At 42.6% G+C, this 27,154-nt stretch overlaps 2 protein-coding genes across 10 annotated transcripts in view; both read left to right on the top strand.

Annotated features, from left to right (window-relative positions):
* Window positions 1-2,057, top strand: part of pld2 (phospholipase D2) — a 36,794-nt gene extending 34,737 nt beyond the window's left edge. For both annotated transcript variants that reach the window (XM_083530800.1, XM_083530799.1), the window contains one exon: window positions 1-2,057. This exon is cut by the window's left edge and continues 1,185 nt beyond it. The gene's annotated coding sequence lies outside the window, so the exon portion shown is untranslated.
* Window positions 2,058-4,158: 2,101 nt separating this feature from the next.
* The window catches only part of mink1 (misshapen-like kinase 1), a 35,376-nt gene continuing 12,380 nt past the window's right edge, over window positions 4,159-27,154 (top strand). For 3 of the 8 annotated variants that reach the window (XM_083530787.1, XM_083530789.1, XM_083530791.1), the window contains exons 1-12: window positions 4,241-5,148; window positions 13,445-13,510; window positions 14,829-15,011; window positions 15,823-15,933; window positions 16,246-16,336; window positions 16,888-17,018; window positions 17,503-17,557; window positions 19,654-19,732; window positions 20,555-20,730; window positions 21,718-21,787; window positions 22,357-22,567; window positions 24,716-24,823. In XM_083530787.1, the coding sequence (XP_083386913.1) occupies window positions 5,092-5,148; window positions 13,445-13,510; window positions 14,829-15,011; window positions 15,823-15,933; window positions 16,246-16,336; window positions 16,888-17,018; window positions 17,503-17,557; window positions 19,654-19,732; window positions 20,555-20,730; window positions 21,718-21,787; window positions 22,357-22,567; window positions 24,716-24,823 (1,338 nt within the window). In that variant the 5' untranslated portion in view covers window positions 4,241-5,091. Of the gene's footprint in view, window positions 5,149-13,444; window positions 13,511-14,828; window positions 15,012-15,822; window positions 15,934-16,245; window positions 16,337-16,887; window positions 17,019-17,502; window positions 17,558-19,653; window positions 19,733-20,554; window positions 20,731-21,717; window positions 21,788-22,356; window positions 22,568-24,715; window positions 24,824-26,331; window positions 26,419-27,154 lie in introns of all 8 variants that reach the window. The other 5 variants (XM_083530785.1, XM_083530786.1, XM_083530788.1 and 2 more) reach the window with 5 other exon arrangements.

Consider the following 27,154-nt stretch of genomic DNA (forward strand, 5'->3'; position numbering starts at 1 on the left):
CTGAACATGCTCGACAGTCACGATATAGTAGACCATTCATGGATAGCAGATAGAAGTGAGAGCTCATTGGATTTGACTTCTGAAAGGAAGGTGGTGAGTTTAAATCCCAGCACCACCAAATGCCCCTGATTGGCCCCTGAGCAAGGTCCTTAACCCCCAACTGCTCAGCTGAGTGTCTACCAAATCCAATAAATGTAAATACTACTGGACTGTAAAGACTACTGCATAGCCAACATTCCATCAACTCCAACAATTGGATTTGAAGTTGGAATTGGAAAAGGATGTTAGATTTAATTTGTACATTTCAATCATTTTGCACTTCTACTTCTCCTTCAGATTGTCCGTCCGATCAAAAGCACTATAGAACAGAAAGTGTTGCACCTCCGATGTTATAAATATCACTTGAGCGAGAGAAATCAAATCGTCGAGCATGAGTATAAACGTTTTTGTTTTTTCATCGATTTTATTGCGTCACTCATAAGAATTACACTGTCTAGACAAAAGTAGTGGGACTTTTTCACCCTTAGGTGGTTCTGCCCCAAAATTTTACCACAGAGATGGAGGCACACGGTTGTATAGAACGTCTTTGGATGCAGGAGCATGAAATTTTCCCTTCACTTGAACTTGGAAACACAAATTTGTTCCAGTATGACGATGCCCTTGTGCAAAAAAAGCCGGCTCCATGAAGATATTCTTTACGTGGGTTGGAGGTGTTTGGAAGATCTCCTGCTATAGAGCTCCAACCCTATTGGGATGAATGTAATCTTACCCTCACCCTCACCTTCACCAGGACCTGAATTTAACCAGTACCCATGTGTCTGATTAAGCAAAATTCTCCACAAAATCTAGTGGAACATCTTCCCAGTACATACCAGTCTTATGGTCAGGTGTCCACAATCTATAGTCCGTATTGGTTATTCTGAGGTAAACTTGGCGCTATTGGCTATTTAAAAGGTGGAAGAAGCCACATGATGTCCCGCCTTTGGAAAATAAATGACAATACTATGACAATAGACAATTAGTGATGCCACTATCAGTGGTCACCGTGCTTTCAGAGAGAACCAGAACCAACTAATTGTTTGTTCGACAACATCACAGGCATTGTACAAACAAAAAAATATGAATAATATCAAACATTTGCACTACACATCTGTAGCCCGAGAACGATTATGTACTCGAGTGATGTAGCTGAGGTTGAGGAACTGCCTCACCTGCTGATCTGGGGTTTTTATTTCAGTGTTTCTAGTTTAGGCCACACCCACTCCTGGTGTAAAAACCCGCAGCTTGGATACAGATACAGGTTCAGATTGTATCGTTGTGCTACACTTCTTTCTACTGCTAACTATGGAAATACTAATACTGATACTAAAACAGCTCATAAGTCGTCTTGGGATTTGACCGACACATCGTGGGTACCAATAAACTAACCAGCATTTTCATTAGTACCCCATATACTACGTCAAATCAGGATCTAAAATCCATGCCAAAGGAAAAAAGTTTCTTCTAGATCACATTCCATTATTTCTGACATTCCATTTCTTTATTTCGTATAATAACACTCAATTAACATTCCAGAACTTCCAATTTTGTGTTATTGACACATTATTTATCATTTACTAGTGATTATTTTGAATTTTAGGGTTTCATCTGTCACTTATTTAAAATATATATATATATATATATATATATATATATATATATATATATATATATATATATATATATATATATAGTTGATTAGTGCAATACTTGTTTACTTTTCCTGGAAATCTCGATCTGATTTTTTTTCTATGGCATGTTTAATGTCGGTATATTTTTCTATACTGTGTTTTTCCTTCTTTCTCTTAGAAATGGTGGCTATTTTTTTAGCAGAATCCTATGCAGATTCTAACATAAGGTTCCTAATCGTACTTTGCACCTCAATGATAATCATATACACTTCCGGACATTTGTATGTGTTGATTTTTTTCCCTCCAAGCTAGCTAACTGACTACCTGACCGACTAGCTGATGCTAGCCTAGGAAAAATGTTCAAAATAAAATAGTCTTTCCAAAAGGCTGTTGTTTTTTTTTTTTTTTTTTTTCTTTCGATCCAGGAAAAATAATTTCTCGGCTTTCTCAATGTCACATGACGCCAATTTTGAGAAATGATTTACCTCATAAAGATCATCAGGTTGTTTTTTAAAGGAGGGGTTTGTCTTTTTTTGGAGCTCTTTACTTTCAAATTAGTGTTGCAAAAGAAAGAAAATTGACCACCCACCCAGTTACCCCCAATAACCCAATGTCTATACTTGTTGAAATCGCATACACCATTGGAGTGGCCTTGTAAAATAAAAGGATGTTAATTTCAGGGCCAGAAAAAAAAGCACACAGAAGCCTGAAAAAAAAAAAAATATATATATATATATATATATATATATATATATATATATATATATATATATATATATATATATATATATATATATATATATATATATATATATATATATATTATGGGAATGTTATAAATCATATTTTCATATAAGTGTGTATGAGTGTATGATGATTTTGCTTGTGGGAATGTTTTGCAAAAATATCCAACTGCACTTTTAAATGAGACTCGTCAGCTAATAATTTTATCATGCATTTATTTATGTAGTAGGTTAAAAATTTGGTGTTATGATTATTATTATTAGTGGTGATATAAAAATAATAATAATAATAACAATAGAAAATACAATAAAATAATTCTTTATTATTATATAAATATTATTATTCCTGTTATTTTCCTGCATTTATAATGATTGTTTTCTTAAAATTGGACATAAACACATGCATGTCATTGTCTATTTGTATCTCAATATAGGGAGCAGGAAGTCATGAAGGAATTCAGTTCAGTTTCAACAAAATGCTGGTTTTATTCATCTCATAATATTATGTAGTGATTACAGTGATAGTAATGATGACTCAAATTCTAGGAATCAATTCCACACAGAACTTTCTTTAGGTTTCGGGTTCCTCACAATTGCTCTCAAATCTCAGAATCATTTTGGTGATTCTGAATCACAAGACAAATACTGAATACTATCACAGGTTATCTCGCATATGATCAAACTTAAGTCCAGATGACTGACTCCAAAATCTTTCCTACAGACATTTTTCGGTTCAGGATCGAGGGATAACATGAATATCATGGCACTTCATTATGATCAATAGTAAACATGACAGTGGATCTTAAGTTCCTGCTATTGTAATAAACATTCAACGTGACCAAATTACACACCTGTGCACACCTCACCAATACACTTATACATGTTCTTATTCCAAATTTAGATGTTCTTTAGTGTTATAATAAGCTCCTGGTGAGGATTACCGAGGTCAAGCGACAATGTCGGGCGAGGAGGTCATAGTGTTGGTCTCTCCGGTTCTTCTATTTCAACCTGGGACGTGTATCAAGACTGTATTTCGTGTCGAGGGAAGCGGGGAATGCTTCAGCATATAACTGTGTGCTTCAAGCAGGTCCACAAAAGAGTGTTCGGTGGTCAGGTGACAGAGATTTTAGGACTGTCAGTGTAAGAAATTTTATTTTGCATTAACAAAAACATTTTTGCACATTTATGGAGGTGTAAATGCGATACATGGAAAAGCTTTGGAGAGTTTTGTAGCTGTAGATGGTTAGAAAACAATGAAAAAAAAAAAACATGAGATCGACTCTTATCAGTGACGGGTCGTTTATGAACGATTTGTTCATTTGAACGAGTCTTTCATGTGACTCAGAAGAACGAGTCGTCCCAAAGAGTGATTCGTTCGTTTTTTACTGGACGTGCACGAGCAAAGCATCTCAAAATCTCCATAAGTTATGAAGAGGAAACCGAATTGCGTAGTTCATCTCATGAGTCTTCTGGTCTGAGTCGTTCTTTTATCAATTACTCCCATAGACGCTACACAATGCAATAGATCAGGTTTTTTTTTGTACGAATCTTGACATACCATTTTTATATTTTCATTAATGGAACTATAGTCAAAATTTGTGTGTAAACGTGTTGGGGAATCCGCGACATTTAATTGATTAAAAGAACGAAATGAACAAAATGACTCAACAAACGATTCAAAACGAGTTTCAAAGAACCGAGTCACTAAAATGATCCGATCTTCCCATCAACTCCTAGCTTAGGGGCGCGCTCTCGTGCGTCTGTACGTGCGTGCGTGCGCGCTCTCGCCCTCTGAATTGCGTGCGTGCGTGCGCGTGCCCCCGCTCTCTCGCTCGCTCGCGCCTGACGGAAGGAGCGAAAGTTTACTCCGGATTACTCCACACGAACGCTTCGCGGCGCCGTTTCCGAGCTTTCCGACATGTTTTCCGTTTCGTGCGAGCTCCGGGGCGACGTGCACGACCGAGACGAGGCCGGAATGTGATCTCGGAAGGCTCGTGTTGTTGTTTTGCTTTGCTTTGGTTTGTTTGTTTGTCCGCGGGGACGCTGGAGCGGTTACACGGCGGGATTATCGACGCTAACGCGGAGACTTGCCTCCGCTCGAGCCCTTAACTTCTCCGGACGTCAGGAGGGGATTTACACGGCACGACGACACTTTATAAACATATACAAAAACAAATTTAAATATTTACATTTATATACCGAAACGTTTTTAGTTGCTGTTGCATTTTTTCCACAACCCCCCCCCAATGAACATGAGCGGCAGAAGGGCGCTCGGTTTGCGATATGAGATCGATATTGTCGGTAATACCGGAGCTGTGAGCCGAGCCCGGGCTCCAGGCGCCCTGCGCCGCAGTGTGAGCGATTAAAGCCCCGGCGCTCAGTGTACTGCTGCGGCCCGGTGATCCAGCAGGCCTGGCACAACATCGCCTCATATCGGGCTTCGTATAATTTGATATATTTTTAGATTTTCTTTTGCGCCTTTTTCGGTTAAATTCCGCGACAAATCGACGGTCCTTTTCCTCATTGCGCAGTCCAGCTGGTCACTGACTCTCATGGGACCTGAGAAGTTTTTTTGAGCCGCATTTGTTATTATTATTATTATTGTTGTTATTATTATTGTTTCTCCTCACTGGTTTGGACACAACACGCTTCTGTGACTGACACCAAGCCGAGCGAACATGTCGGAGAACGCACCTACACGGAGTCTGGATGAGATCGACCTGGCAGCCCTGAGGGTGAGAAGCACCTCTGCAGTCTACTGTGTGCATGATGATTGTGGTGGTGGTGATCGTGGTGGTAGAGTGATGGTGGGTGGTGGTGGTGGTGATGATTGAATAAAAGGAGAGATGCTGAGAAACTGCTGCTGCATGAAGAAACCTGTGTTGCTGTGATGTGATCGTATATCTGCCCTGCTCCTGTCTTGTTTGTTTGGTCGAGATCAGGCCCTGAGCATGGTATGTTGTTCCTCTGTGCGTTTGTGAAGTGTTATGATGAGCTAAGTGCACCGCTGGCTCTTTGTGATCAGCCATGAGCCCTCTGTTCTTCCTTATGAACAGCTGTGAGCACCTGTTCCTCTTTATGAACAGCCATGAGCACATGCTTCTTCCTTATGAACAGCCATGAGCACCTGTGCCTCCGTATGAACAGCCATGAGCACACTCTTCTTCCTTATGAACAGCTATGAGCACCTGTGCCTCCTTATGTTTACCCATCAGGACCTGTGCCTCCTTATGAACAGCCATGAGCATCTGTGCCTCCTTATGATCAGCCATGAGCACCTGTGCCTCCTTATGATCAGCCATGAGCACCTGTGCCTCCTTATGAACAGCCATGAGCACTCTGCTTTTCTTTATGAACAGCTATGAGCACCTGTGCCTCCTAATAAACAGCCATCAGCACTCTGTTGTTCCTTATGAACAGCCATGAGCACTTTATGCTTTGTCATGATCAGCCTCGAGCACCTGTGGTTTGTTGTGATCGCCCCTCCCACTTGTCAGTAGCGAGAAAGGTGTAGTAAAGGTCTCAGTTCTCAGCGGTTTGGATCAGTGCTAGAACAGTTCAGGTCTGCAGCTGATCATCTTTAGCATCAAATCAGATCCAAAAAGCTGCACCCGCCAGCCGAGCTCGATGAGCACAAACAGAAGGACTTTTCTTTCCTTGTGTTTACTGTGAGTGTGCTGCATAATGTCACACTATGTAGTTTGATGGTCTGTGTGTGTGTGTGTGTGTGTGTGTGTGTGTGTGTGTGTGTTCAGAAGACTTCATGGAGCCTGACTGGTTGTAATTTTTTCCTGATGAGTGCACCATGCCTCGAACCGAACTGCATGACCTATTTAACCGACTGAATGACTGATCGTCCATCTGCTTGTGTTTGGGCCATGATCGTGTGTGTGTGTGTGTGTGTGTGTGTGTGTGTGTGTGTGTGTGTGTGTGTGTGTGTGTGTGTGTGTGTGTGTGTGTGTGTGTGTGTGTGTAAATAAAGCTTTTTTTCAGACATTCGGATATTATCCATTCATCAGTCAATTAATTCTTCAGTCAATCAACCGATTCATCCATTTATTCATCAATTTATTAATCCATCAATCAATCATGGATTCATGAATCCATCTATTTGTCAATCTATCCATCCATCCATTTATCCATCCATCAATTTATCAATCCATCCATCTGCCAAATCCAGCCATCTTTCAATTAATCCATCTGTAAATACATCTATAAATTAGTTCATCCATCCATCCATCCATCCATCCATCCATCCATCCATCCATCCATCATTAATTCACATCCATCCCTCTATCAATCCATCCATCTGTCTAAAAATGTTGTTTCTGCTCTGTTCTCTTTTCTTCTGTTCCTTTCAGGATAGAATGACCCCCCCCCCCCACACACACACACACACACACACACACACACACACACACACAGCTGTTGTCTGAGCGAGGGATAGGCTTACACCAGAAGGAGTGGTGGCGCTAAATTATTGTGCACGTTGGCCGTAATCATATCACGTTAAACTCTGTTGTTAAACACAGGGAATTCCCGAAACGATCCGAGCTGCTCCCCACAGGACTCTTACTAATTCTTTCAGTTCAGTGACCCAGAAACCCTCACAACATGATCCTCTGACAGGACACTACATACACTGTGGATAAAAGCACCAGGACTGCATTGAATTTTTCCTTCACTTGAACTAGGAGACCCAAAACTGTTCCAGCATGACAATTGTGCACAAAGCCATCTCCATGAAGATACATGGGTTGGAGTGGAAGATCTCCTGCTATAGAGCTCGGTATGGAAATAGAAATCTATAGAAAGCACACTTTAAAATCTAGAACATCTTACCAGAAGAGTGGAGGTTCTTGTAAGAGCAAATGGGGACTCAATGCGGAACAGGATGTTCAAAAAGTAGCACTTTAGTGTATCGTGTGTGATTCAGGAAGTGTAATTCATTCCGTGGAAAGCAGATGAAGAGTTCCTATATTATCATTCCTGTCTACGTTTATAGGGAGACGAGATGCAGTTATTTCAGTCCAGTGTGATGATACGATATAGAATCGGGTTCTGTTTGCATGTATGCTTATCCAGATCTTGGCCTTTGGGTCCAACCACTGCAGGAAGCGTCAAACTTTCCGGCCGAGTGGGAAAACTGTCTGGTTTCTGATCTCATCTCTGGGAAATTTTTCTCGCAATGCAGGTTTCTCATTTTTCGCTTTTCAACGAGGATGCCATGTTGACTAATTCCGCAATGGTTCGCACAGATCTGTCTGATAGGTGTGGGGTGATACATCAAGGCATGGCATGACATAGCGTGGCATTCCATGGGTTATATATAATATCATATTGCATAACGAGGAGTCGGCTTTCTGATCCATTCGATGACTATATACGAGGTGGTATCAAAAAGTTGAGACTCGCTCTGTTTACAAGAAGGTACTTTATTAATCTACATTTATACACGATCACCTTCGATACAGTTCCCTTTCACAGCAATACAGCGCTCTTAGCGTTCCTGCCACTTCTGGAACGTGTCCTGGAAATCTTCCCGGTGTCACAAACGCCTTCGTCTTTGGGGAAAAGCATGAGTCAAATCCGCCGAGTAGGGTGGGGGCGGAAGTGAGATCGTGTTGTTTCCGGCGAGAAACTCGCGTGTTAGGAGAGTGCACGTGGTCAGAATAGCACCCTGACTTATGAAGGTCGGTGCTCCCTGTGACTGTGCGTTCAGCCTCGTGCTGCCACCTGTTGGCATGTTACAAAACGAATCTTGAAGCTTTTTTGATACCCTCAAGAAGTGAGATCAGGTTCGAGTGAGGAAGCTCCGGTTCCTGTTCGTACTGAAGGATCGAAGTGGGGTTGAGGTCGAAGAGGACTGTGTGCAGGACCCTCGAGTTTCAAACACCATGGTTTCATGGAGCTCACCTTGTACACAGTGGTATTATGAGGCTAGAACAGAGTCTCTTAGTCACAGCAAAGGGAAAAATTGTAACTCCATAGTGTACAAAGGCGTTCTCTATGCAGTTGTGTGAACTTCTGGGAGAACCGTTGTGTATAATTGGTGTCTATAATACAAGCAATCTAATGTGTATTATATTGTAATATAATAGAAAGTGTAGCTTCTTTGGTTAATGCATTGAAAGTTGGATCCGAAGGTCATGAGTTCAAATCTCAGCCACACTAAGCTGCCACTCCCTCGCCCAATGAGCAAGACCCTTGACCCCACTGAGCTTCTCAGTTGTATGAATGAGATAAATGCTATATAGCTGAATGTGAAGTGTTATTTATGTCTGTACTTTGAGTCACTAACAGCTGGAACCAAATTCCCTGTGTGTCAACACTCTTGGCCAATAAATCTTAGTCGCTCTAGATAAGGGCATCTGTCAAATGTAAAAAAATATATAGTTAATTTGATTTATTTAAACAGATGTACAGTATCCGTTTGGTTTTCGTGTTTGGATTTTTTTTGTTCTGGTGTTATTTTGTGGATGGCAATGCGATATATCTGGCAACCTCATGCTAGCGCTAATTAAAAAACAAACGTTTTTTTTATAGCTATTATATCTGGAGACTGGAGCTGCGCTCACTTATAGCTCGTCATTCAAACTTTTTTTTTAAACCTACGACTGAAGCACAAATTGAATTCTTTCCATGACTAGCGAGAGCGGTTCAGTAAACGATGTACAGTGCCTGTCAGAAATGTGGAAACTTCTTTTTACGTTTTTGAGAGACTTCGCCGTGTTCCTTTTGTTTCTGTTTAACCAGGTAATGTAATAGTATGAGAAATTATTTTCACCAAACAAATATAGAAATGTACAGACTTTATTTTCCCTGCTCCAAAATCACCTAAACATTAAGCTTCCACCGCCATGTTTGCGGTGTTGAAGTCTGCTAAGATCATATTCCTTGTTCTCCGTCTTACAGAAGTTCTTCTGTTATAGAGAAAATGTCACATTTGGATTCAAGAACTTTCTTCCAGTCATTCACTGTCCAATACTTGTGTGTTTTGTGTGCTTTTTATCCACTTTATTGTATAAAGGAGCATGCACTGATCTCAAAAACCGTATATATCCTTGTAGGGATGTTTAGTGGACGTGTATTATTTTTACCATCTCAGGTTTTAACTTCTGAAGTTTAAGAGAAAAAAAACTAAAAGTAGACAACAATCCGTTAAATTCAGTGTGATCCAAAGAAGCTCAGATAGAAGTGAAGTTTGCTCGGTTATCAGTAAGGATCTTACACATCAGTGTGTGTTTAATGTGGGTCTGGTTGGAATAAAGGAAAAGTGTGAACAAAACTCATCCCTTCTACAATCGAGGCAGAGCACACGAATATCCCAGAGACTGAGATCACCCGAACCTCCCAGAGCACATGACCTGAAAGCACCGAGCTGCCGAGACTGGCGTAAACGAGAGCCTAGAGCGGTTTGTTTTTGCTCGCCAACAATGGAAACTTTGTTCTGGGTCATGCTCGGGATTGATCTGGGAACTGAAAGTGGTGAAGCTTTGGAGGGGAAAAAGCCACCTACATGCTTTAACCCAGACTCCATGGTCACTAGCTGGAGGTCGACCGATTCGAGTGGATGTTACCGATACCGATATTTAGGTTAGATTGTACTTGCAGATAACCGATTAATCGACCGGGAAATGGATTTTAAAATGGATACTGGATGAACATTTTTTGTAAATACAAAACAAACAAAAAAACCTAGTGAATCATGTAAATGTGCTTTTATATTAATGAATAGTGAGGCAAATAAACGACAAAAAAAAATCGCCTCAAGAGGCCGCTCTCGTACTGGATTGTGCAACCCGGAAAAACTAACTGTAAGCATTTTTTCCTATAGTTCCAGCAATCAACTATTGGTGCCGATTTAATCGGCAAAATCAATAAATCGGTCGATCTCCAGTTACTAGCAGACTGGAAGGTTGTAGGTTCGAGTACCAGAATGATCCAAAGGTCGCTCTTGGTCCTGTTGAGCCTCAGCTGGTCGAAATGGAGAGTTTGAATGGAAGTTACTGCTATCGGACCTGAAAATGGTCACCGGTGTATTCTCGATCAGCAAACCACGAAGCATTTTTTCGATGTTTAATTGATGGATAAAACAGAACATGGGGATGATCAGGGGTTGGAGAAATTGGAGTTACGCTATTTAAAAATAAAAAGAATTTCTTTTTGGACCAATTTCCTGTTTAACCAGGCTGACAGAGCAGAGGGAACAGAGCTTTCGGTTTATTATTCGCTTCATTTCTTTTTTCCGTCTCCACTCTGTGTGTGTGTGTGTGTGTGTGTGTGTGTGTGTGTGTGTGTGTGTGTGTGTGTGTGTGTGTGTGTGTGTGTGTGTGTGTGTGTGTGTGTGTGTGTGTGTGTGTGTGTGTGTGTGCGCGCGCGCGCGTGCGTGCAGTGATGAGCTGGTACAGCAAGTTACGTGCTTTGGCTTTGCAGGCCGCTGTGAGGAATTCATCCCGAGAAAGAGAGAGAGAGAGATCTGTGTTAAGAGCGATGATTCACTCGGGCTCTTTGTTTAACAGGTCGTCCTGTGAATCGCCCACTCACTGATACACGCGCAAACATTACGAGATACATCGTCGCGCTGGTCGGCGCCGATCCGAACCCCGTATTCCCGTCCCCCCGAAGGTCTCACCTCACGAACGAAAAAAACAACAACAAACGAGCGAGTGCTGATGAGATATTCCCAAAGCACGCAGCCTAGATGTGGAAGTCGGCGGTGTCGCTCAGTAGCGGTTCCGAATACGGAGACGATTGAGTAATGTGGGTCATTTGGGGGGTGGGGGGGTTTACCGAAAACAGCTTCTTTATGCTTATGTAGTTTTAATACAATCTCAGGAAACGGGAGCGTTATCAGTCTGTGCTGAGCGAGAGAAAGTCCTCATGCTCTGTATCAAAGGTCACCAGGTTCTCATAAATAATACTGTGTTTAGAAAGAGGCTTACACACACTCACATACACACACACACACACACACACACTGAAGAGAGAGACTGAGATGGATGAAGACACAGTGAGACACAGGGTTTGTAGTGAAGCAGCATTTATTACCACATTTAGAACATTTGGCAGACGCCAGTATCCAGAGACTTGAGCAGTTCCTGGATAAGGGCCTTTTTCAAGGGACGGTATTTGAACTCGTGACCTTCCGATCCAGAGTCCGACACCATTACGAATTAGCTACCGCCTCCCTGAAAATACTCGTACGACCCCCTGGCGTGTTTTCCGCAGGTTTGAATCTGAAAAGCTCGGACTTCCCTTAAAAGCTCAAGCAGGAAGCTTTGCTTCTTCTCCAAAGTGTATCCACACAATCGTATAGGACGTCTCCGCATGCATTCGATAGAATCACATTTGCCCTTCGCTTGAACTTGAAACCTTTTCCAGCATCATGATGCACCTGCGCACAAAGCCAACTCTAAGGAGATCTGCTTTCCACAGGATGAAGTGGAAGATCTCCTGCTATATATAGGAGCTCCATAACTATTGAACACCTTTGGGATACACGTGAATGAGGCTTTCTCACTTCACCTCCATCAGCACCTGACACAAGGCTGAACGAGCCCGAATCTCCACAAGCACACTCCGAAACCTAGTGGAACATCTTCCCAGAAGAGTGGAGCATATTCTAACAGCAAATGGGCACTCGGAGTGGAACAGGATGTTCAGTTTTTTTATGCGCAGGTGTCCACATACTTTTGTTGCTACAGTGCATGGCTTTGTTCACCGCTGATTGAATGTCTTTAAGAGACTCGTCAGGCTTTTTCATGCCATGTTTCCCCCCAGACATCATCTTTATCTCTCTCTCTCTCTCGTATCCTTCTCTCTTCCCACTCGACGAGCTGGAGGTTGGCAAGCCGTCATCACGTTCAGCTAATCTCTATCCGTCTCCCTCTTTTATCTTTGCCCCATCCCTCTTCCCCACCAAATCTTTCTACACCATCTGTTTTAGTTTTTTTCCCCTTTCTTGTCACACACCCACACGCTAAGCGTTGCCACAACATCATGTTGACCAGAAACAGCAAACCGCAAACTACCGATAAAGATCAAAAGTTCCAGGAGAATTTTTTAACAATGGCAGTTTTCCAAAACACAGATGCTCCTTTAATGTTCCTCCCGATTCGCTAAATAACAGTTGAGCACCGACATTAGAAAAGTCACCCGAGTAGAAGATTGAGTAGAGCTTCCTTTTTTGAACATCTCATTCCACATTGCTGTTCTAATAACCTCCACTCTTCTGGGAGGACGTTCCACTAGATGTTCGGAGTGCACTTGTATGAGATTTGTATGAGATTCGGCCTCTAGAACATGAGGAAAGTCAGGTACTGATGGGGATGAGGTGAGGAGGCCAGTAAAGGTGTGTTCAATAAGGTTCTACAGCAGCAGATGTTCCAACCCATGGAGCGGAGTTTGTGCACAGGTGCTTTGTGATGCCGGAGCACGTTTGGGTCTCGTAGTTCGCTTGATTGGAGCCTCGAAAGTTTGCGGGAAGAGTTTGAAGGTTTTTTTTTTTTAGAACATTTGCGATCTCTAGTGTCACAGACACCTGTGGTTGTGGTCTGTGGTCGCCGCGTCCACTATTTCCTGTCACCTGACCGACAAATTCATTATCTACCAGAACACACTTTTTTTCTCCTCCTTTTATGTTTTTTTTTTTGCCTTTTACACACACACACACACACACACACACACACACACACTACTCTCATTCTCTGTGTGTGTGTTTGGGATGAACGGCAATCCTGTCCACCCACTGAGCAGCGCAGAGGCAATATCGTGTGTGTGTGCGCGCCAGGCAAAGTGTTTGGCCACACTTTACGTATCCTGAACAGGTGATTGTGTCAGACTGGTGCTGTAACACTCGTTTAGACTTTGGTAAGGTGAAACACACCTCGCTCTCGTCCACACACACTTTCCCACTGATTGCTTTCCTGACCTTGGGCTGTCAGTCAACAGCGAGCGCAGAGATTGTGTGTATTTATACCCGTGTGTGTGTTTGGTAACACTTTTCTCCCTTGTGTTTCCATGTGCCAGGATCCAGCAGGAATCTTTGAGCTGGTGGAGGTCGTGGGCAATGGAACCTACGGGCAGGTGTACAAGGTGAGGAAAAGGAGGGAGGGAGGGAGGGATGAAAGGATGGAGAGGGTGGGGGAGAGACTGCGAATGATAAATTCATGATGTTTGATGGCTCCAGGCGTGTTATTTAACATATGCGTGGGTGAGTCAGTGAAGGAGGGAGGGAGCGACATAGCGCCAGGTCCCCAAATGCAGCACTGGCGCTGGAACAAAACCAGGTGATCTCACATTTTATGTGTTCAAGACCATTTGGCAGATACGTTTTACTCCTTCTTTTTATTTTTTTTCTTCTTTTTTTAACCATATACACTATATGGCCAAAAATATTGGAACACCTGATTGAACAGCTTTGAAATGAATTGGATCGCTGAATCTCAAACAAATCTTCACAATCACACTCCAGAATCTAGTGGAACATCTTCCCAGAAGAGTGGAGCTTATTATCAGGGCACATGGAAACTCGGTGTGGAATGGCACGTTCAAACAGAAGCACATACCTATCTTATGCTTGGGTGTCCACAAAGTTTTGCTCATATAGTGTATTCCTTTTTTTTTTTTTTTTTTTTTTTTTACCCGGAGACAGAAGACAGGGGGATGAGAGATGATCGGAGCGATGCTGTCAGGATTTAGCATGATGGATGTGTTTATATCTCTGCAATCCGATTAGCGCAGTTTTTAAGGATCCGCTGTAGGATGACGAAAAGGAGAAAAATGACAGGCTGGAAATGTAGTACAGTACGAGTTTTAGGAGAGATTTTATTGCACACAAAAAGAATACACGTCCATGGTTTCTGTGCAAAACCAAAAAAGCGTAATAACTCCATAACCGATCTCGAATGTGCATCAGGAGGAAATGATACGTTAAAGATTCGCCCCGCTTTTAGACCTCTAACGCATGGCTCTTTCACATACGGGCCTGTTTTGGTGAAGCTCTACAGCTCTACCTCTGCCATGTTAATCTATACTCCACGTGACCCTCAGGACACGCCCCAGGCTCCCGAGCTTTGTGATTAGTCAAATTCACGTAGCTGCTCAAGATACGAGAAATCAATCTACTGTAAATAAATCTGATTTTAAGGATGCAAACGTTACAAATGGCTAGAGTTCCAGGTCAAGCAGTCTGCTCCTCAGGGTTTAGTCCACGGGATTATTGCAATGAAGCGTGTGAACGCAGGGTACCGAGGTGAGAACGAGGTCACCCTCTCACCAGCCCCACTCCAATATCCGATATAGGATTTCTTCAGCTATTAATAGAATACACATCTGCTCTGTGCTATTTTTATCACACACACACACACACACACACACACTCACTCGTTCTCTCTCTCTGATTTTTGCTCAGGGTCGCCATGTAAAGACAGGCCAGCTGGCTGCTATCAAGGTGATGGACGTCACCGAGGAGGAAGAGGAGGAGATCAAGGCCGAGATCAACATGCTGAAGAAGTACAGCCACCACCGCAACATCGCCACCTACTATGGCGCCTTCGTCAAGAAGAGTCCACCCGGCCATGACGACCAGCTCTGGGTGCGGAACTCGTTCTTACACGGTTCCTCGTTTAGGTTCCCGCTTTTCCGCTCGCGAGGTCGCGGTTTGTGTTGTGCAGTAGTTTCAATTCGAATTTCAAATGAGAAGCAAAACGGTGTGGAACGAACCAATAGAAGACCAGCCAGGTGATGTTTATCCATCACTAGTTTAAAGCCCTTTATTAGAACATGTCTGATCCTTTCACACACACACTATTAGGGTTGTAAAAGGGGCAGAAAAAAATTCCAAGAAACGTTCCATGGGAATTTGGGAAATATTGCAAGTTCTATTATAATATTGCATATTCCCAATAATTCCTGGAATTTTTTAAGAAATAATCAGAAAATTAGGAATTAAATAGAAATTTTTTGGGGGAATGTTTATAAGCCGCATCATCTACAAACATAAAATAAAAAAATGCTGACATGCATGCAAACGAATACAGACTTATCAAAGAAATGACATTTTGGACTTTGGATTTCATTGTTAGTCGTTTCTCAAAATATACTTTAAGAGACTTCTTTCAAAAACGTGTATTTTTCAAAAGAAAACCCCGTAGTAATGCGTCCAAACGTTTTGGGAGGGAAAAGGGAATAATTTAGGTTACCGACATCCCACATGTTTGTAGGAACAGTTTGGTGAAGAACCACATAATGGTGGAAAAGTCGTGTGTCCCAATACTTTTGGCCACAGTGTACGCTGTTCTATTGTATTAATTAGTGTACAATAGAATGATTGAGTGTTTGTTGCATGTATAGAATGGTTTGTTGTGTGTGTGTGTGTGTGTGTGTGTGTGTGTGTGTGTGTGTAGCTGGTGATGGAGTTCTGCGGTGCTGGTTCGGTGACAGACCTGGTCAAGAACACTAAAGGAAACTCCCTAAAGGAGGACTGGATTGCTTACATCTGCCGAGAGATTCTGAGGGTGAGAAGCCTACACACACACACACACACACACACACACACACACACACACACACACACACACACCCTCACAAAAGGACGAACCCAGAGGCTGTTATAATGCTCACATGACAATGGAAATAAATCTACTATTGCCACCCAGATGAATAAGAAACAGCGTTCCTGTGTGTGTGTGTGTGTGTGTGTGTGTGTGTGTGTGTGTGTGTGTGTGTGTGTGTGTGTGTGTGTGTGTGTGTGTGTGTTACACTCAGTGTGTCTCACTTTTTCTCATTCTCTCTCTCTCTCTCTCTCTCTCTTTCTCTCTCTCTCTCAGGGCTTGTCACACTTGCATGCACATAAGGTCATCCACAGAGACATCAAAGGCCAGAATGTTCTTCTGACCGAGAACGCAGAGGTCAAGCTTGGTAAGGGGTGTGTGTTGGTGTGTTAGTGTGACTGTGTGACAATGGATTTGGTTGCGCTGTGTTAAAATGTTCTACTTAAATGTGGATTCAAGAGAAAAAAATGGAAGAAATGTATTTAAAAAAATAATAATAATTTATTTCATCTGTATAATAATTCGTTTGTCTTCGTAAGCAGGTTATTCGTGGGTCAGTGTCACCACTAATCCTGCGAAACACTACCACACATCTGTCTCAGTGCATCTCACTCACACACACACACACACACACACACACACACACACACACACACACACTGAATGCTGAATGTTGTATATTATTTATTATGTATATAAAACAATGTCACACTGACAGCCCTGGTGTCTGTCTGTCTTTCTGTCTCTTTCCCTCTCTTTTTCTCAATCTCATGCTCTCTATCTCTTTATCTCCCTCTCTGTCTTTCTCTGTCTCCCAAATCTCTCTCTCTCTCTCTCTCTCTCTCTCTCTCTCTCTCTCTCTCTCTCTCTCTCTCTCTCTCTCTCTCTCTCTCTCTCTCTCTCTCTCTCTCTCTCCAGTGGATTTTGGTGTGAGTGCTCAGTTGGACCGGACTGTAGGCAGGAGGAACACCTTCATCGGCACTCCCTACTGGATGGCACCTGAGGTCATCGCCTGTGACGAGAACCCCGACTCCACTTACGACTACAGGGTAACTGCTCTCTGCGTGTGTGTGTGTACCTGCGTGAGTGCGTGTTCATGTGTTTTTGCTGTGGCAAAAAATGTAGGTATTTTATAGTAATTCAGCAATTTATAAATAGTAATTTAAAAGCTTTTGCTCCTGCTTTTAAGTTCAACCCATATGTACAAATCAATGAAAAAAATTCATCAAAGTGTCACAACAGTGCACCATTATTTTCTTTCGTCTGTCACTCAGCATGTTTTCTTTTGAATGACTTTAATAATCAAACTTTTTCTTTAATAGCTTCTCTCATGCCTTTAATTTTTCTCAATATTTTCTCAAAGCTGCTCCAACACACTGAATACCTTTTGGTTGGACTTTGGGCTTATCATATTAAATCACATTAGCGAATACAGCAAGTGTGTGTGTGTGTGTGTGTGTGTGTGTGTGTGTGTGTGTGTTGTATTCCCAAGAAGACTTCACACACCTGATAATGCTTTATTTCTCTTCACAGAGCGACATCTGGTCTCTGGGAATCACAGCGATCGAGATGGCAGAAGGAGCACCTCGTAAGCAATACACTCTCTCTCTCTCTCTCTCTCCCTCGCTCTCTCAAACTATTTCTTCCCCTCTCATTCTCTCTTTCTCTCTTTCCCTCTCTCCTTTAATTGTTTATAAATCAAATCACATTTATATGGAGTATGGCAAGTGAAATGCTTACTTTGACTGTCCAACATGAAAAAGAAATCTAAAAAAGAAAATATAAAGTATAAAAACTATAATAAAAGTATAACTAAGAATAAAATGGGGATGAAAAAGGTGTGTGTGTGTGTGTGTGTGTGTGTGTGTGTGTGTGTGTGTGTGTGTGTGTGTGTGTGTGTGTGTGTGTGTGTGTGTAAAATCAAGTAGACCAAAAGTAGACATTACAAGCTTTATATGCATGTATATGTGGCAAATATTCACCGAGATTCATGTTGTTTTATTTGTGTCTGTGAAGAGAGATGACGGACACGGCAGAGAGCGCCCCCGTGTCTGTTTTCTTTATTTTACAAAAGCGCAGCATTTCTTTTTTTTTATTATGAGTGTATATAAATAAAAGTAGTCCCTTCACAGATTAGAATGATGTATTGCTCTCATCTGTACGATCAAAAAAAGGAAGGTTACGAGGAAAAAACGCCACAAAAAAACGCCCCGCCGCGTTTGTGGACCCCCAGAGGGTTATTTGTGCGCATCATGGCGGATTTTAGTGCTGATTAGAGACTTGCCTTATCAGTACAACAAATATTTAGTAATTAAAAAGTTTTTGATTTTTTAGAGAAAGGACGTTGTGACTAAACGTGCGTTGCGTGGAAGGCTTTAATTTCGAATCTTTTCTATTTATTTATTTATTTATATCTTTAACAAAAAAGGTCAAATCGTCAATCGCTCGTTAATAAACTTTGACAGCCCTTAAAAAAAAAAAAAAAAAAAGTAAATAAATACAAAATTATGCACTCGCACATTAATACTCTCTAAAACTGTAATGTAGCTTGGCTTTGAAGTGGTGCATACGGTGTCATAAAGCAGCAAACGTACGCAGTTAGATGTGTTTCAGAGCCACGCCTAATCTAACGTGTCACAAAATCCGTAATGGAAAGGTTTCTCACGTTTAAAGGTGATGCCAAATGAGCCTGGGGCAGACTGAGATCAGACTGATTCACGTTTTAGATCTGATATGCAGCCAAATTTCGAGAAGGAGCTGTTAAAATACACCAGATACGAGAGAATAGAGAGGGAAGTAGTGCTTTGTTTTGGTGAAGCTTTAGGTGTGTGTAATGTAATATATATATATATATATATATATATATATATATATATGTGTGTGGGGGTGGGACATGCCGGTCAGTGTGCCACTCTTATGCAACTGCGCAAGTAGTCACCTTCCATATCTCTCGCTGTCTTCCTCATGCTCTTGCTCAACACTTTCTAGCGTACTCATACATACGTGTGAGATCTTGTAGACCAAACAAAAGCGATTCATGTTCAGAAAGCTCTATTCGGACAAAAGTTTGTGGACACCCAAATATAAGATTATCATGTGCTTCTCTTTGAACATGCTATTCCATACATTGTCCTTCCATACATAGTCCTCCACTCTTTTGGGGAGAAGTTCCACCAGATTTGGGAGTGTGCTTTTGGAGGTGTGTGCAAAACTCTTTTAGCCATGAGGGTGTTTAGTAAAACCAGGTAATGATGTAGGTGAGGGTGAGGAGGCCTGGAGCTCTTTAGTAGGAGATCTTCCACTCCAGTTCAAGTGAAGGGGAAATTCATCAACTGTGTGCTTTTGAGATACAGACACTTTTGTTTAAATAGTGTGTTTTACATACAAGGTCAAGAAATACGTTTATTTGGGCTCTGAAATAATGAATTCTATTTTTTTAAGGCAAAAGTTTGTGCACCCTCCCCTCTGTTTATCACTGTAACCCCTTTCACTCTTCTAATCTGCTGTAAATGGTATATAATGTGAAAAAGTGTGGTAATAGTGAACTAGACTTTCAAGTTCGAGTCTTCCTGAATGAAACGAGTTAAACCCAAGTGCCCTTAAATACCATTTCTGATTGAATGAATCTGCGCAGGCCTGTCTGTACTGGATATTTGCTCACGATTATGTCTCTGTTTCCCGCAGCGCTGTGCGACATGCATCCCATGAGAGCGCTGTTCCTCATCCCGCGGAATCCTCCTCCCAAACTCAAGTCCAAAAAATGGTCAGGACGCCCTGATTATCTCCTTCCACTGTCTTTGCTTTTTCTATTATATTAAAAAGCTCCACACCGGACTTCTTATCTATGCACATGCGTCGCTTATCTGCCTTTTTACAAACATGGCTTGTATAAGAGAATCTGAGCAACTCCGTGCCAGTGCTCTCGTCCGCCTGTTTATTTTCTGTTCTCCTTTTTATTTCTGTCTTTTCCTTTTTTTAAAGTTATGTTTGTTCCAGCGTTCGCATCCCACCGTTTGCCTCCTTCGGTGCTCTGCTATTCTGGGGAAAGTGCATGCCTTCAGCTGGTCAATTAATTTTTATTTTTTATCCGAACAAACAGCAGGACTCCCGTTAGGCGAAACTCAACCCGGGAAGATCTATAAAGATCTAAAACACACACACGGCAGCCATGTTGGATTTCTGTGTTTCTGTTATTTAATGTATAGTAACCATTCAACCTTATGAATGAATCGTTATGAAATTTTGATCCACATTTGCAACACATCTGGCAGGTGGTGGCATTAAGCAAAGAGCACATTTTGATCCATATTTGCAAAACAAATCAATGAGGAAGTGATGTCATTAAGTTTAGACCAAGTTTCGGTCCACGTTCCTAATAAATCGGGCAGGAAGTGAGCTCATGAATCAACGACCACATATTTATTCACATTCGTGATATTTCAGATACCTTTCAAAAGATTTCTAGTAATAATTATAAATTTGTCATTATTACTTCTTTTTATTATAACACACCTACTTTAAGCGCTTCATGTTTATATTTGTATCATTTCCAGTTGAGAAAAAAAAAAACTGTCTCTTTTTTCAGGTCCAAAAAGTTCATCGACTTTATCGAGGGCTGCCTGGTGAAGACGTACCCGAGCCGCCCGTCCACCGAGCAGCTGCTGAAACACTCGTTCATCCGAGACCAGCCGACCGAGCGCCAGGTCCGCATCCAGCTCAAAGACCACATCGACCGCACGCGCAAGAAACGCGGCGAGAAAGGTAAACGAATCACGTGTGCTACCTGTGACCCACAGATCGCTTTGTTTCGCGTATCACATTATTGCGCAATTCCGGGTAATCGCTAGTTTTCCTTTAAGCACTTAAAAGACCTCTAATGGTTATGTCTCTCTCATATATGAGCAAGACAATGCTAACTACATTCTGCATTTAATACAATAGCATGACTTGGCAGTCTGGGTGCTAAACTGACCTTACTGTAGTCTAAACATTCCTAAACATTTGGCTCATCATGAAACAAAAAACACAACAAGGGACACCCAGAACTGTTGAGCAGCAAGAATCCTGTGTTCCTGTATGATCTGTAATATTGGTATTGATATTTGTATTTTTTTATGAACAGACCATGGATTGTTCCAACTTTTTTGGAATTGGTGTTGAAATACATTATTGGTTTTAATGCATCATCAAAGCAATTATGGAAGTCTTCAGCATCAATTGAAATGCTTTTCATGTGCGTTTCCACGATGCTAAAGGTAGCTATAGTTAGAGATAAAAGAAAAAAAAAAAAGGCTATTTTTGGCTTCAGCACTATTCTAGTCTTTGTCAGATCCCACTGCGTTATGCTCAGAATGTGTGTGCTTTACCCATCATGCTGTGTGGGTGAAGGCTGCACATTTTCCCCCCATGAGTTTTGATCCACCACATGGTTTCAAAAAAACACACACACACACACACACACACACACACACACACACACACACACACACACACAGCCTCAGCAGGTCTGCAGATGGTTGCTTTCATGGTTTCGAAAAGCGCAGTGCTTTCGTGGATCGAGAACATATGAATAAACGTGTTAGATTTTCAACGCCTTTAAGAATTTTCGTGTGTCGCGAATCCCCGTGTTCCTGATTTAAGCAGGAATTTCGGTGTGTGTCTGAGCTGCAGCAGCTTGATGAGGTTGTGCACAGAGATGCCGGTAGAAATTCCTGCTTTATATTGTCTGTCTCTGTCCGTCTCTTACAGAGGAGACCGAGTACGAGTACAGCGGCAGTGATGAAGAGGATGAGAACAGAGGTGATGAGAGAGAGTCCAGGTAATACTACAGCTGATACAGCAAAAAAAACTAAACAAACAAAAAAAAAGATATATATATACAAATATGTGCACATTTCTTGCTTGCCAATGCCAAGCCTTTTAGAAACCCCACGGGATTTGAGTCGCTCCTTCTGACACACCTTGATTCCAAGATGGATAAATGATGTCTGAAAGAGATATTTTGAAGCAGCCAATAATACAATCTGATACACACAAGCCACACCCATTTTATTAAAACTACCAAATACACATTTATTTATTTATTTATTATTTTTTTTTTTACTGGCACTGACAAATACAACAGCCACACCTCTTTTTTACTAGAATGGATAAAAACACGTCACACACATTTTGCTGAAACTAACAAATGCACAAGCCACACCCCCTTTTTAAATTCCTGTCTGTCTTTCTTTTTGTCTGTCTGTCTAGTTCCTATATTCAAGGTCTTTTCTTGTTTTATCGTTTTCAAAAATGTCTTTTTTCTGGAGGCTCCGCTGTTGCTCCCTGCATCCTTCTCTGGATGTATCTCACCACCTAAACCTGATCGAGGTCTGTGTTCCTCTGCAGCTCCATCCTGAACGTGCCAGGTGAGTCGACTCTGAGGCGGGACTTCCTGCGTCTGCAGCAGGAGAACAAGGAGCGCTCCGAGGCGCTGAAGCGGCAGCAGGCCCAGCTGGCAGCACAGCGCCGCGACCCTGAGGAGCACAAGCGCCAGCTCCTTCACGACCGCCAGAAACGCATCGAGGAGCAGAAGGAGCAGCGGCGAAGACTCGAGGAGGTAACACACACACGCACACACACACACCGACCTTGATGCTTAATATACATCAACTCATTCTTTACCAGCTTCAGATGTTTTCTGGTGTAATGATCTCCTCACATGAACGTCTCCTCCTGATGCTTTCACCTGATCCCGTCTCAGGAGCTGCTCTACAGATAGAGGAGACGTTTGTGGCTTTCGGTGTCACGCTTTTGTGACTCAGCCGTGACTAAAGAAGGCAAAGCAGCATGTAATAGTACTCGTGTTCGTGCCTCTGACAGCTCAGAGTGTGTGTTACAGCGTGTTACAGAAGACGTCCACACCACGGCTCGTTTATGTCCTGGTTCCGAATGCTAAGCGAGTGTGCAAACATGAGCTGGGAGTCACGTGGCGAACTTCAGCACAGGTCCAGGAAGAGATTTCCTCAATATTTAACCCCGGTGAAGAAAGGCACCCGAGGAATTTCAAGATTGCGACGCTTCATAAGGGCTGTGTGCGTGTGTGTGTGGTGTGTAGTGTTATGTCTACAAATGTGTGTATAAATGTCTATCTGGCCTTCATTTTGCTGGATGGAAATGAAAGGAGATGTTCTAACAGCATAAACGTTGCAGATCAGGAGGGATAAACACTATCACAAAACTATTGGGACACCTGACCCCGAGCCAGATTCAGTTCTTCTTCAAATTGTTACCATGAAGTTGAATGATCATAAATCTTCACAGAAATGTAGTGGAACATCCTCCAGGAAGAGTGGAGCAAATTCTTAAAAGCAAATACGGACTGAAGGTGTTCGCAGAAACGTAACTTTCGTCTGTGTAGTGGAGCTTCACATAACACAGTGAGAGAACATTGAATAACGCAGAAAGTGGGGTTTGTTGCTTCATTAGTAAGAAGCGAGATTATAATAGTGTGAGAGAGAGAGAGAGAGAGAGAGAGAGAGAGAGAGAGAGAGAGAAGAGAGATGAAGCTTTCCGGTGTTGAGACGGGAACACTCGCGACGAAAGGCACTCTGTGTTCTTTGCGGACGCTGGAAAATGACTGGAGGCCAATAGACGTCTGGCAAACGCGCAAACGTGGACTTTTCAAACATGATCCTCTTTTACGCACAAATGACTGTTGAAACAAAAAAAAACGTTTTCCAGACACCAGGAGTCGACAAATCAGTAAAAAGGGAAAGGTGAACTAATTAGCGAACCCGTTACTGGGCTTTGAACCCGGATAGAAGCGTGTGAGAGGAAGCTGTAATTATAAAATAACACTCTGTACGCAGAATGTGTCCTAATGTAGTTTTCTTCTGCAGTAAAATAAACCATGGGGAGGAAGGTTTTTTTTAGTTTGTTTGTTTTTTTTAGTGCAGAAAGTGTACGAGAGAAAAAGGGAGTGGGAGAGAGAGAGAGAGAGAGAGAGAGAGAGAGATCAGTAATCGACCACAACAAAAGGGAGAAGCCACGGGTCCGTAATGCAATAAGCATCATTAGTCGATATATTTATCTCCCGACTTTGTACGAGAGGGAGGGAAAGAGAGGGAGGGAGAGGATTAGAGAGGAGAAGAAGAAGAAAAGTGGATGATGGAAGCACATTTTCTTTTAATGGAGCGTGTGCGTAGTCAGCTGTAAGCGCATTGAGCTTTCCAGCTAAATATTTCTTTCCTCGGCTTTGACGAGACGTTAGTCCTTAAACAAGCCCCGTAGATGTTTTCTGTCCGATTTCAACCAGTTTTACAGGGAAAAGTCCGATAAACGGTATTAGAAGCGATGTTATGCTGGTTTTGTATACGCTGCCTGTTACCGTGGGGTTTATCGGCGGCCTCGAATAAATCGCCACATAAGGAGCCCGCGATGTCGGAGCGGCGGCGTCGCTCACGTATAATTATAGTTATTAGGATATAACAGGTAGAAAACGATGCCAGATACGGATGGATTTATTCGCAGCTGGGAGAGATCCACCACTGCAACAAGGTGACTCATCAGTCCCTTCGTCACCTACCACTCACACATCTCTCCCTCTCTCTTTCTCCCTCGATCTCTTTTTTTTTTTTTTTTCCCCCCCTCCCTCCTTTCCTATGACTTCCTGTTCGAAATCATCTGGTGTTCCTGGGGGGTGGGTTTAATATTATATAAAGTAATGCTCCGTCTCTCATTCACTCCTTCTCCCTCCTTCTCACAGCAACAGAGGAAGGAGCGTGAGATGGTGAGGCAGCAGGAGAAGGCTCCTCACCGGAGACTCGACGATATGAGACGGGAGGAGGACCGCAGGATGGCCGAGAGAGAGCAGGTAGCCAATCGGCGCGCGACCAGCGCCACGCCTCCACCAATAGCGGCCGAGCGTAGGCACCCACTCCGATCATGGAATGCCTGTGATTCGGTTGCCATGGGAGCAGGCTCTCGGTGCAGCTTTGACTGTCAGTGTGTGTGTGTGAGTGTGTGTGTGGGGGCGAGCAGTGTGCCGCGTACACCACATTCAGTTGAATTCAAAGACGTAAAAGACCAATCAGGAAGAATTAGTGTGTTCAGCTTCTCTCTTGGTATATATTCAGTGTTTAGTGTGCGCGCGCACAGCACACACACACACACACACACACACACACACACACACACACACACATTATATATATAAACAAAAGTATTGGGACGCCTGATTTTAATCCACATTTGGTTTCCCAAAAATGTTACCACAAACTATGAGGCTCACAATGTTTTCAGGACCCCTTTGAATATAGTAACATGAAATTTTCTCTTCACTTGAACTAGGAGACACAAACCTGTTCCACCATGACAATACCCCTGTGCACAAAGCCAGCTCCATGGAGATCCGCTTTGCATGGTTTGTAGTGAAAGATCTTCAGCTGTAGATCTCTGACCCCAACCGTATTAATCACCTTTGGGGGGTGAATTGCGGTGCTGACTGCACCCATGACTCCTCATCTACACCTGCACCTGATTTTCCCAACACCCTCATGGCTGAATGAGCACAAATCCCCACATCCACACTTCAGAGTCTAGTCTTCTAGCGTTCCCAGAAGAGTAGAGTGGAATTCTTTCAGCACAATGGGAAGCAAATGTGGAATGGGATGTTTAAAAAGCACAAATCTTATGATCAGGTGTCCAGAAACCTTTGTCCATATCTATAATATATATAAATACATTTGTGTGTACACACACACACACACACACACACACACACACACACACACATGGAAGACCTTAAGCACTTTCACACATACACCCACTCTCGGCCACTCCAGCTACTAAACACCACCCTAACACACTGAAGCTGCCATACACACTATAGGAAGTGTGAGATTGTTCCCATCGTTACATCCTCCATTATTTTCCACGTGAAGCTTCTGAATATTCAACAAGCTGCACATTCGATCCTTCCACACATACAGCCCAACCCCGTATCACACATCGCTCCGTATGAATGATGGGTCACGATGCGGTTTTATGCAGAGCGTTTAAAATCCATTTATATCACTTTATATACCTACATTTATTTATTTAGTCTCTAAAGATCAGAAAACTCCATCACACACCAGTTGGATGTTCAATATTTGCATTATTAGGGTCCACATAAGGCGTGCCCCAGACAACATATTCATATTCCAACTCTGTGTACACACACACACACATGGCGGTGCAAGCAGAAGGCATGAGATCAGCCCTTTTCCAAGAATCTCTTTTTTTCTTCAAGTATTTCCATTCTTTCACCTTTCTCAGCTCTTTCTTGTCTCCGTTCTTCTTTCCCTTTTCTCTTCTTCTCTCGCTCTTTCTGCTCCGTAGGAATTTATAAGGCATAAGCTGGAGGAAGAGCAGAGGCAGTTAGAAATCCTCCAGCAGCAGCTTCTGCAGGAGCAGGCCTTGCTGATGGTAACGCTCTCCTCTCGAACTCTTGCGCTGCCCTCACCGCCACTACTCCTACTCCTACTCCTACTACTGTTCGAGTTGATGCGTCTCAGGTTTCCGCTCGTCTTTTAATGGATTGCGCTTTAATCCCGGACACGTTGGGGGGGGTCGTGGAAATCATATTTACATTTCCCCAGGTGAGGAAAAAACTAAAGATTTCCTGAAATGGTTGAAGAATGCTGGCAGGAGCAAAAGAGGAAGGTCAAGGAGGAGGTTTATGGATGTGGTGAGGGAGGACATGCATATATCCACCTACTAACAGGTGCCATGATGGAGATCGCTGATCGGTTTGTAGTCTATGGATAAAAGTTTGTGAACACCCAAGCATAAGATTTGTGGGAAATGTTGGAAGTAGTAGCTCAGTGGTTAAGGCTCTGGGTTACTGAACGAAAGGTTGGGGGTTTAAGCCCCAGTATCGCCAAGCTGCCCCTCTTGGGCCCTTGAGCAAGGCCCTTAACCCCCTGTGCTTCAGGAGCACTGTATCCTGGCTCACCCTTCACTCTAAACCCAAGTTTCCTTACATCACTTTGATATGCGATTTTTGAGGATTTGGACTGTAATTAACAGTCTAACACAGTGGTTCAGGACCAGGTTGCATGAACAGTTTTGCTTCTGACGTATATCAGATCTACGACGACATTAGAGAAGAGGTTAACGTGCAACACTGCACCCGTGTGATCATGAACTAAAGGTTTAATCG

This window comes from Silurus aristotelis (genome assembly GCF_946808225.1).
Source record: "Silurus aristotelis genome assembly, chromosome: 26".
In the NCBI taxonomy this organism is placed as follows: Eukaryota; Metazoa; Chordata; class Actinopteri; order Siluriformes; family Siluridae; genus Silurus; species Silurus aristotelis.